The 11,928-nt window shown below is 47.2% G+C and overlaps 1 protein-coding gene across 4 annotated transcripts in view; it reads left to right on the top strand.

Moving 5' to 3' along the window:
* Positions 1–1,238: 1,238 nt before the first annotated feature.
* Positions 1,239–11,928, top strand: part of LOC119971591 (astacin-like metalloendopeptidase) — a 377,078-nt gene continuing 366,388 nt past the window's right edge. For 2 of the 4 annotated variants that reach the window (XM_038807366.1, XM_038807363.1), the window contains exon 1: positions 1,343–1,622. In XM_038807366.1, the coding sequence (XP_038663294.1) occupies positions 1,573–1,622 (50 nt within the window). In that variant the 5' untranslated portion in view covers positions 1,343–1,572. Of the gene's footprint in view, positions 1,288–1,342; positions 1,623–11,928 lie in introns of those variants that run through there. The other 2 variants (XM_038807364.1, XM_038807365.1) reach the window with 2 other exon arrangements.

Here is an 11,928-nt window from a genome sequence, read left to right as displayed (position 1 = left end):
TGAAGGCATTGCATGCAGGGAAGTGTTTGAAGGGAGAGCGCCTGGGGCAGGCACGTTTTGTAGAGAGAGCATGCAGGGCGGGCGGTGTTGGAAGGGGGCACACAGGGTGGGTGGTGTTTGAATGGGGGGCAAGGAACAGTTGGTGTTTGAAAGGGGAGTGCAGGGTGAATGCAGCGTTAGAACTGGAAGCGAGCAGAAGGTATTTGAAGGAGGAGCACTTAGGGAGGTGGATGCAGGTGGCATATGTTTGGATGGGGTGCGCGGTGTATGAAGGGGTCGTGCATGGGGTAGACGGTGCATTTGAAGGGATGGCGCATGTGTAGATGGTGTTTTAGGAGGGTTCGCGCGTGGTGCAGATGGTGTTTTTGGAAGGTTCACGCGCGGGGCAGATGGTGTTTTTGGAGGGTTCACGCGCGGGGCAGACGGTGTTTTTGGAGGGTTCATGCATGGATCAGATGTTCATGGAAGGTTCACGCGCGGGGCAGACTGTGTTTTTGGAGGGCTCACGCGCAGGGCAGACGGTGCTTGTGGAGGGCTCACGCGCGGGGCAGTCGGTGTTTTTGGAGGGTTCACGCACGGGGCAGACGGTGTTGTTGGAGGGTTCATGCGCGGGGCAGACGGTGTTTTTGGAGGGTTCCCGTGTGGGGCAGACGGTGTTTTTGGAGGGTTCACGCGCGGGGCAGATGGTGTTTTTGGAGGGTTCACGCGCGGGGCAGACGGTTTTTTCGGAAGGTTCACGCGCGGGGCAGACGGTGTATATGGAGGGTTCACGCGCGGGGCAGACGGTGTTTATGGAGGGTTCACGCGCAAGGCAGACGATGTTTTTGGAGGGTTCACGCGCGGGGCAGACGATGTTTTTGGAGGGTTCACGCGCGGGGCAGACGGTGTTTTCGGAGGGTTCACGCGCGGGGCAGATGGTGTTTTTGGAGGGTTCACGCGCGGGGCAGACGGTGTTTTCGGAGGGTTCACGCGCGGGGCAATCGGTGTTTTTGGAGGGTTCACGCGCGGGGCAGTCGGTGTTTTTGGAGTGTTCGCGCGCGGGGCAGACGGTGTTTTTGGAGGGTTCACGCGCGGAGCAGTCGGTGTTTTTGGAGTGTTCGCGCGCGGGGCAGACGGTGTTTATTGAGGGTTCACGCGCGGGGCAGACGGTGTTTTCGGAGGGTTCACGCGCGGGGCAGTCGGTGTTTTTGGAGGGTTCACGCGCGGGGCAGTCGGTGTTTTTGGAGGGTTCACGCGCGGGGCAGACGGTGTTTGAAGAGCTCGCGGGCGCGGTTGTGGAGAAAACAGGTGAGCGGCTGTAACGGAAATTTGAAACCTATCTGAGGTAAAGGGATTTCTGAAGTTAAATTAAGGCGGCGCTGAATGAACCGCTTCACGTTTTGCGGCACAATTTCAGCCTGAGATGAATGGTTAGATGTCGGGACTGACCCGCGGGGCTGTCAGAGGGAATCGCAATCCATCCTCATCTCCTTGACTAAAACATCCTCACAATAATGTACACCGAATGTAGGATTACAGTTTACCCCAACACTCACACGGGCCTTTCAGACTCTACAATTGACCAGATGTCAAATGGTTGCCAAACTGTGCAAAAATGTCAAAATACAGTTTAATTTGTTTTGGTAAGTGAATCTGCTCTTAGCTACTGACCACTAATGATAACTGCCCACTGGAAGGAGCCGAGTCTGTTGTCCATGTGGTTTCAGCTTCACATCCACCCAAAGGAAAGTTAAGATGGGCATTGGTTGTGGACAATGCCCTTTGGGCGTGAGAAAGAAGGGCCGCAGACTAACTCACAACTGCTGATGGGGCAAATGGAGCCAGCTGCGTTCGCGGCATAGGACTGGTGTCAGGCAAGGACCAGCTCGAGAGTGTGGTGTTCTTTGTGATTCTTGTTCTCAGGATGAATGTTTTAGACCAGTGTTCTTCAAACTTATTTTCCGGGGACCCATTTTTACCAACCGGCCAACCTTTGCGGCCCACACTGGCCGACCTGTGCGACCCACGCTGGGCAACCTTCATGCCCCACGCCGGCCGACCTGCGCGACCCACGCCGGCCGACCTTCGTGACCCACGTCTGTTACCTTGTTTGCTGCTGACAGAAATGGAGGAAATTGTTTTGGGTCCCTTTGGCCCTCGTACACGCTCCTCCAATGGAACCTGTTGGATGAAGGTGAAGCCTTCCGGTATCGGAAAGTATGGAGTCTCCATCTGTCCAAAGTTCTAAATTTTTTTCCTGTAAAATTTTATCAAATAAACCCCCCCCCCCCCCCCCCGCCGAACTTGTAAAAAAAAATGAGTAAAATAAATGAAAAAAAAATTAAATGAATAAAATAAATGAATAAAAACCACTACAGAACTTGTAAAACAAAAAGCTGCAAGCGTTTAAAAAAATAGCGGTCGCACTGCGCATGCGTGCCCGATCATCGTGCGTGCATGCGCAATGCGGCCGAATTGTTTTACATGTTCGCCGCCGCTTGCAGCCAGCATTATGAAAAACCGGCTGCTGTGCGGGATTTGCACGATCGGGAGCGCTGCGGACAACGACTTCGCGACCCTCCCGACACCCGCCTGCAACCCAACCGTGGGTCGCGCCCCCATGTTTGAAAAACACTTGTAGTCTTCACAAAGACCATAGAAGCTAAGTTTATAAACAAAGCGAACATTTATGTACACCACTTAAATTAAGCTCGACTGCTTACACCTATAGTAAACAATAATCTAATCTACAATCTATACTCAACTACACGAGTCTCAACACTCTATCTAATACTGTACTGATCTCTCTATCACTGCTCTCTCTAGCTCTCCTCTCCAGCTCTCGCCCAAAGATCTGTGAGTCACTGCTTTATATAGTCCTCCATTGGATTGGATTTATTTACTGTCACGTGTATCGAGGTACAGTGAAAAGTGTTTTTCTGTGAGCAGCTCAAACAGATCATTTAGTACATGAAAATAAAATAAAAAGAAAATACATATTGGGCAACACAAGGTCCACAATGCAAACACACCGGCATTAGGTGAAGCATACAGGAGTGTAGTATTAATCAGGCCAGTCCATAAGAGGGTTGTTTAGGAGTCTGGTAACAGCGGGGAAGAAGTTGTTTTTGAGTCTGTTCATGCGTGTTCTCAGATTTTTGTACCTTCTTCCCAATGGAAGAAGTTAGAAGAGTGAGTAAGCCAGGTGGGAGGGGTCTTTGATTATGCTGCCCGCTTTCCCCAGGTAGCGGGAGGTATAGATGGAGTCAATGGATGGGAGGCAGGTTCATGTGATGGACTGGGCTGTTTTCACAACTCTCTGAAGTTTCTTGTGGTCCTGGGCCGAGCAGTTGCCATGCCAGGCTGTGATGCAGTCAGATAGGATGCTTTCTATGGTGCATCTGTTAAAGTTGTTAAGAGTCAGTGTGGACATGCCAAATTTCCTGAGGAAGTATCAGCACTTGGTTGTAGCGTTGACGTGGGTGGACCAGCACAGATTTTTGGTGATCTGCATCCCTAGGAATTTGAAGCTGTTTATCATCTCCACCTCGGCTCCATTGATGCAGACAAGGGTATGTACAGTACTTTGCTTCCTGAAGTTAATAACCAGCCCTTTAGTCTTGCTGGCATTGAGGGAGAGATTGTTGTTGATGCACCACTCCTGTATTCTAACTCGTTATTATTCAAGATCCGACACACTATGGTCGTGTCATCAGCAAACTTGTGGATGGAGTTGGAACCAAATTTTGCCAAGCAGTTGTATGTGTACAGGGAGTATAGTAGGGGGCTAAGTATGCAGACTTGCGGCACCCTGGTATTGAGGACTATTGTGAAGGAGGTGTTGTTGTTTATTCTTACTGATTGAGGTCTGTGGGTCAGAAAGTGGAGGATCCAGTTGCAGTGTGAGGAGCCAAGTCCTAGGTTTTGGAGCTTTGCTATGAGCTTGGCTGGGTTTACGGTGTTGAAGGTGGAGCTGTAGTCAATAAATAGGAGTCTGATTTAGGAATCCTTGTTGTCGAGATGCTCTAGGGATGAGTGTAAGGCAGGGAGATGGCGTCTGCTGTGGACCGGTTGCGGCGGTATGTGAATTGCAGTGGATCTAGGTGTTCTGGGACTATGGAGTTGATGCGCTTCATGACCAACCTCTCGAAGCACTTCATTAAGACTGAAGTCAGGGCCACCGGATGGTGATCATTGAGGCACGTTGTCTGGTTCTTCTTTGGCACTGATATGATGGTGGTCTTCCTGAAGCAGGTGGGGACCTTGGAGTGGAGGAGGAACAGGTTAAAGATGTCTGCGAACACAACTACCAGCTGGCCTGCGCAGGCTCTAAGTGCACGACCAGGGATCCTGTCCGGACCCGTCCGGAGGGGTGTGCTGCTGCCAGCGATACTGCCCGGCTTTGCTTTGTAGCACGTTATGTTGTTTAGGCCTTGCCACAACTGACGAGAGTCTGTAATGCTAGTCTATGACTCTAACTTGGTCTGATATTCTCTCTTGGCATCCCGGATGACTTTGCGGAGGTTGTACCTAGATTTTTTGTATAGGCCAGGGTCGTCTGACTTGAACGCCTTTGACGTGTCCTTCAGTAAGGAGTCAATCTCCCGATTAAGCCATGGTTTTCGGTTGGGGTAAGTATGTATTGCTTTCTTTGGCACGCAGTCGTCCACACATTTGCTGATGAAGTCTGTGAGTGTGGTGGCATACTCATTTAGGTTGGCCACTGAGTTCTTAAATATGGACCCGTCCACTGGCTCCTTAGAATCACGTAGGAGCTCTTATGGTTCCTCAGACCAGCACTACACGACCTTCATAGCCTGATTCTCTCGCTTAAGTTCCTGCTTGTATGCCGGGAGAAGGAGCACCGTCTTATGGTCTGATTTCCCAAAGTGCGGTCGGGGAATGGAAAGGTAGGCGCTCTTGAATTTCGAGTAGCAGTGGTCAAGAGTGTTGTCGCTCAAGCTCCATCTCGTGGTAAAATATGTGACATTAACCCTTTGTCATTTCCTATATGCAGGGAGGAGTCATTAACCTGAGAGAAAAAGGCATTTCTCCCATGGGATTCCTGCTATTTGCATGGACAGTATCTCAGCACTCTCCCTGACATGTGAGAGAACAGAGAGTTAGAGTGCTGTGATGCCTTATAAGCCCCATTTCAATGTTTTACTTTCCACATAGTAATTTGCAGGAAATTTTAAATCTTAATTGCCTCAGCATGTGCATCCTGTGAGATGCTGCAAAAGTAGACGTGACTGTTTCACAGTCACCATACACTTCATTTTGAACTGCAGAAGCTTCATCTCACACCCTCTACAATTCCTGTTATCAGAGGCAGATTTACAATACAACACACTGTGGCGAGGCACATGTCTCTGACCAATGGGAGAGGGGGGCAGCCAGTTCAAGGTGAGGTGTGGTCAATCCCCCAGTGGAGGAGGTGAGGCGAGCATGTTTGCGACTCGACCAAGGCAGACTAGCAACAGCGAGACGCTAAAAGCCACCAGGAGGTGAGATCTGCCACTGACGGGAGCAGTAGTTGAGGCAAACAGGTGACAAAACAAAGGGCTGAGGGCAGGCCAGCAACAATGGGGTACCAAAGGCCACCACAAGGTGAGGTCAGCCGCTTGAAGACACCAGGCAAGTGAGATGAGTGAGAATGGGAAAATGTTAGGGCTGGGGGAAGACAATTTGAATGGAGGAGAGTGTGTGAGGGGGTCAGTCAGGATTGCATACTTGCAGGGAGGGAGAGTGTGTGAGGGCCGAGTTGCATTTTGCATATTATGGACTCTGAAATATACTGACTGGCAGCATATGCATATTTCTGATTGGAATATTTGCTCCTGTACTGGGCTGGCTCTTTCTGTCCTGTACTGGTCTGTGCTGCAGCAGTGTCGTTGGCTGATTTTTCCATGTCGTTGCTCATCATCAAGTTCCATGTTTTCTCGCCTCAAGAGACTTGCACATTGTGATATTGACCATCTTTACTGTCATTCTGTTAAGAGGTTAGCTTGGATTTCAATTCAGCAATTATTCACACCAATGTGTTTTTACAAGTTACAAAGCAGCAATCAATTTGTGCATTTATGTGGCTTCCGCCTTTGCCTTCTGTAAGGCGGGGATGGGGTGGGCGGGGTTGGGCGTGAGGTTGGGGGGGGCCCTGGGCCCAGAAATGAAGGTGAGTGCATGGCTCCACGAACTGTAAATCTGCCTCTACCTGGTATGCAGCTAGTGCTTGAGCTGTGAAATCTGGTCACTGGAAGTCGTCAACTCTGTCCTCCCCAACAGCACGAGAAGACGAGTTTTGAGCTGAATGATGGTGACATTCGTTTCAATACAGGAAATCTGAGAGAAAGCAATTTGGAAGTAAGACAATGGAAAGGAGATATATTCAAATTACATGATTTTTAAATGAGTGGAACTACACAAGAGTGCAGATTACCAAAGGTAGCAGTGCATGTAGGTAGCAGCTAAATACAAACAGAATCACAGGGTGGAATTTCACCAAGTCCCCTGCCACAGTGGGGACAGAGCTGAAAATATGGTGAGCCTTAAAAAGTGCATTGACCTGGTGGGACTGGAAAATCCCATCACCGAGTGGGTCCATAAAATGTGGCCATTGATTTTCTTTAGTGCAAAAGCAAGGAAGTAATTTTGAACTTGTACAAGACTTTGGGGCTGGGTTTTGTCATTGAAATGAGAAGTGCATGTTGCAAAATCTCCCAACTTGGTAGACCGTCTTCAAGGAAATGACCCCAGCAAGCGTGATTTTTGGTTTGGAAGGGGTGGATGGCTGCTGGTGGAAGTTGATCAAGTCGGAGCCCACCACCTTCAAAGGCAGCTCTGAGGCGACCTTGAAGGCTTTGTCACAGTTGTGTAAAAAAGTGTTAGGCCTCTGGCCTTATCCCCACGCCCCATACCCTAATGCAGGGGTGGGCAAACTACGGCCCGCGGGCCGCATGCGGCCCGCCAAAGGTATTTCTGCGGCCCACCAAGTCATTAAAAAAAAATAAAAAAAATTTTAAAAATTTTTTTTTTTTTTTTTTTTTAATTTTTTTTTAAGGTTAATGGGGGGGGGGGCTGTTGGGTTACTTATTGGTATAGGGTGGATACGTTGACTTGAGTAGGGTGATCATTGATCGGCACAACGTCGAGGGCCGAAGGGCCTGTTCTGTGCTGTACTGTTCTATGTTCTATATGAGGCGCCCAGAATCATAACCGGGTGAAGTAATTATTTTACTTAATATACTATGCGGCCCTTTGTGAATTGTGAATTTCTGAATGTGGCCCTTGCACGGAAAAGTTTGCCCACCCCTGCCCTAATGCCACCTCAAGAACCACGTGGAGAAAAAAAAACTAATCTAAGCAACCTCTCATACATACAAATTTCATAGAGAAACCAACTCTTAGTTGTAAAACCTATTCAATGTTTTGAAATCCCTCAAGTGGTCAGTCCATTGTAAAAACAAACACACTAAACACATCACTCACATCAAGGACAGCTAATCCTTTAAAAACTTTTAATCACTATTTAAGTTTCGTGCCTTGCTGAGAAATTGATTTTTGAGATTCTGAAATAAATAAGGCACTCATGATGCCTACGGTGTAATAACAGTCCTTGGGAAATGTAAACAATTAAGTTATTGAAACTTCAGGAACAAATTATGTACTTTTTTACACCAGATAGCTTGTCAATCAATGCAGTCCGGCAGAGGGTATCTTCTTTGTAAGCTGCAGCCTAGTGTTTTTCTTCTTTAAAAGACTGAGGATTTTCATCTTTAAATGATAAGCATGGTAGCACAGTGGGTAGCACTGTTGCTTCACAACTTCAGGGTCCCAGGTTTGATTCCCGGTTTGGGTCACTGTCTGTGTGGAGTCTGCACGTTCTCCCTGTGTCTGCATGGGTTTCCTCTGGGTGCACCGTTTCCTCCCACAATTCCCGAAAGACATGCTTGTTAGGTGAATTGGACATTCTGAATTCTCCCTCTGTGTAGCCGAACAGGCGCCGGAATGTGGCGACTAGGGGCTTTTCACAGTAACTTCATTGCGGTGTTAATGTAAGCCTACTTGTGACAATAATAAAGATAAACACAGTAAAAGACACTGAAGTTTGAGATAGAAGGTTTAAAGGCACCCCACCAGCTTGAAGTATCAGGTAATGGAGATGAAAACTGGCGTATCTTCAAACAGCAGTTTAAACTCTATGTGTCAGCTCTTGGCCTGCAAGAACATCCTGACAAAAGGCGAATTGCGTAGCTGCTCATGGTGGCAGGTCCATAAGCAATTGAAATAGATAATACTTTTGGTTTTGATAGTGAAGAGGAGAGCAAGAGATACGATGAAGTCATCAGGTACTTTGATTGGCATTGCTCCTCCCAAAAAATGAAACATTTGAGAGATATATTTTTCATACGCGGACCCAGACACCAGGCGAATCTTTAAATAGTTTTCACACTGACTTGAGGCTGAAGGCCTAGTCCTGTAATTTCACTAGTCTGAAATCTTCAATGATCCGCGACCAAATTCTGTTTGTATATCAGATGACAAGCTCCGTGAGAAATTGCTGCGGGAAGAAGATTTAATATTGGAGCAAGCTTTAACGATTTGCCAGGTGAATGAGGTAACTGCACAGCAAATCATTTTGGCACCCACAGGGAGGACGACACCAGCACCATTAACACATCATAAAGAAACATAGTCTCAGTGCGAGCAGCCATTTTAAGCGGCTGACAGGAGCCGCCATCTTGTGCCAGAAATGTGGCAATCAACATGACCCACGACAACGTTCAGCCTTTTGAAAAGTCTGTTCCAGGTGTGGCCGTGTTGGCCATTTTGCAAAACAGTGTTATTTGCATCCTGCAGTGCACCAAGTCAGATCAGTCGACACAGTTGATGAGATGTCTCCAGACGAATAGTTCTTCATCGATCACATTTCAACCAAGGACCAAACAAATCCGACCCATAAAAATGAAAAACAACAAAGTGATTGAGAACAAACCTGAGGCCATTGAAACCTGATGGAAAACGTTAGTGTAGATGAATGACTCATTGGTACACTGTGACCTTGACATGCGAACGAGAGCCAACCTCCTCAGTCGGTACGCATTTCACAGGCTGAACGTGCATCTGAACGTCGTTGATCCAGCGGGACTGCCGGCAAGCTACCGTACGAAAGATGTGAGCTTGAGCTGAGTGTGCACAACACAATGTACGTGTTAACTTTTTATATTGTGGACGTGAAAATCGAGTCCATCATAGGAGCAGATGCATGTGAATTCCTGAATCTAGTTGAGTGACTGTACGTTCCAGAAAGCAGGTGACCAGCCAAGCTCAACAAATCCCAGCGAGATATGCAGTCATTCGATGAGGATCCAGCAGAAGTCTAGGCAGAGGACGACAAATCAGATGAAGAGACGGAAGGGCCAAAGAGCATTCCAGACTTCTGGTTAACAGTCTTCAAGATTTGATTTGATTTGATTTGATTTATTGTCACATGTACCAAAGTAAAGTGAAAAGTATTTTTCCGCGGCCAACCGAGAACATTGACAAATGGTACATCGACAAAATAGTGATTGGTTACTGTGCGGACAAGGAGCCAAACAAAGCAAGCAAAGCAAATACATGAGCAAGAGCAGCATCGGACATCATTAGTAGTGTTCTTACAGGGAACAGATCAGTCCAAAGGGGAGTTGTTGAGGAGTCTTGTAGCTGTGGGGAAGAAGCTGTTCCTATGTCTGGATGTGCGAGTCTTCAGACTTCTGTACCTTCTGCCTAATGGAAGGGTCTGGAAGAAGGCAACACCTGGGTGGGGGGTGGGGGGGGGGGTCTCTGATAATGCTGTCTGCCTTCCTGGGGCAGCGAGAGGTGTATACAAAATCAATGTGGGGGTGGTAAGTTTGTGTGAAGCGTTGGGCTGAGTTCACCACAGTCTGCATTTTCTTGCGATCCTGGACTGAGCAGTTTCCGTACCAGGCTCTGATGCAGCCGGATAGGATGCTCTCTATCGCGCATCTGTAGAAGGCGTATGTACTCAGTGGCATGATATAGGAGCATGATGAGCCCGTATTAAAGCATCTACAAGATGTGAATGTTGAATTTTCAGAGCATAAACAACCGATGAGCTGCACTCTGGAGTTTAAGTTTGAGCCTAATGAGGTGGTTACAAAAGTATGCCAGATGGATTCGCAGCCTGACAAGCTAGGATCTTCATTTCTTGACAAACTAGAAATCATGGGGTGCACAGACTGCCAGATCCACTGGAAAAAAGGAAAACATGTCACGTTGAAAAAAATTAAAACCAAGCCGAAGCACGAGGGTCGGAGTACTTGCAAAACAGTGCCAAATGACTCATTCTTTAATTTCTTCAGTCCTCCTGAAGTTCCACAACATGGAATGTTAAATAAAAGTTTGGCAGCAATATTTGATGCTGACTTCGAAATTGGCTGCCTCCTGCGCTAACATATAATTCAGTGTGCAATGTTGTATTTTACAGGAGAAGTTTTTGTAGAAGATACTGACTCCGATGATAAATACTACAAAGACATATATGACGACTACAAAGATGATGTGGAAAGTAAAGATGTGAAAGGTGAGCCAGATGAAGTCAACTGTGAAATGTTCGCAAACCTATTTCGCAGGAGTATCGGCGAGCTTGATGAAGAGGCCCGAGAAGCGCTGCTCCGGTGTTTGGCAGGAATGATGAGGTGGTCACAAAGGATGCCCAGACCGCGCAGGACATCAAGAAGCGTGAGAGCTCTGAGATGAAAAGTGAGATTGCAGTGGCCGACACCTTGGACGAAGTGCTCTCGAATAAGCTAGTAACAGAAGACATTGTACCAATCTTGGAGAAGCTTGCTCCAGAGGCACATGGTGAATCGTTTCAGGCCTCTGAAATGGTTCCCTGATGCTTGAGGCTTCTCCACCAGAAGATAAGTGAGAGTAGCTGATGACTATATGGCTATGTAGCTCGATGGATCACACATACATACTAGCTCAAGTCCAGGATGACCCATTGCCTGGATAGCAAGGCCTGAGAACGTTTATATCCTAATTTCCAGTAATGAGGAGCCATTAATCAATGTTCCAACAAGCCAAGAAGGGACAACACCTGATGTTATAGATGTGACTTCCACCCAGGCACCAGAGAACGAGGGCACAGAATTGGGCCTAGCTATATAATCCCGCAGAAGCACGCCAGCGCCAGATGTCTCAACTGAGGATCTGCACACTTCTAAGCACGGGGTCAGACCAGCACTAAGACAGGGTTTGCCAAACCCAAACGCAAAAAGAAAAGCACTCGCCAAATAATCATTAAAACAAAAAAGAGGAAGAGGAGAAGAGTGAGAGAGCTAGCACATCCCACTGATGAAAACATAAGAGAAGACGTTGATGTTGTGACTGACAAGCCAGAAACAGGGAACACATAAAAAGCAACAACCAACGTCGTGGGAAGAAACAAAAAAATAAAAATCTGTGATGGAGGTGTGGCCAACAAGGATACATGATTTCAAAAAGCATTACAGCAAAAGGATGCAAAGCAAGAGACCGGCATGCAAACAAGTCTTCAAAAAGGCTGGCAACAACCCAGGTGATTAGAGGAGCGAGTCCGTGAGGAAGGCACAATGAACTATGCGCAAGGGGCGTACACGGAGCAGGCATATTATATCTATGGACATACTAGTTAAATGTGCTTATATTGTTTATGGGTAATTCCAGGAGAGTCTAATGTAGATCTATGATAACTTGGTCTGTATAGCATTCTGATCATTACCTTACCATGTGTACATCAATAAGTCATCATTCTGGCTAAGTCACCAGCAGTTCTATAAAATCATTGCAAGACGAGATCACGGACACAACACTGTTAAAGTGAATTAAGGTAAGAAACTGGGAACCAATGGCAATCTGAGGTTGACTACCATTCTGAGGAAGTTAATATTTCAGGGACAAATG

Source organism: Scyliorhinus canicula, chromosome 9 (assembly GCF_902713615.1).
Source record: "Scyliorhinus canicula chromosome 9, sScyCan1.1, whole genome shotgun sequence".
NCBI classification, from domain to species: Eukaryota; Metazoa; Chordata; class Chondrichthyes; order Carcharhiniformes; family Scyliorhinidae; genus Scyliorhinus; species Scyliorhinus canicula.
The sequence above is the reverse complement of the archived record's forward strand: the minus strand, read 5'-3'. Positions and strand labels throughout refer to the sequence as shown.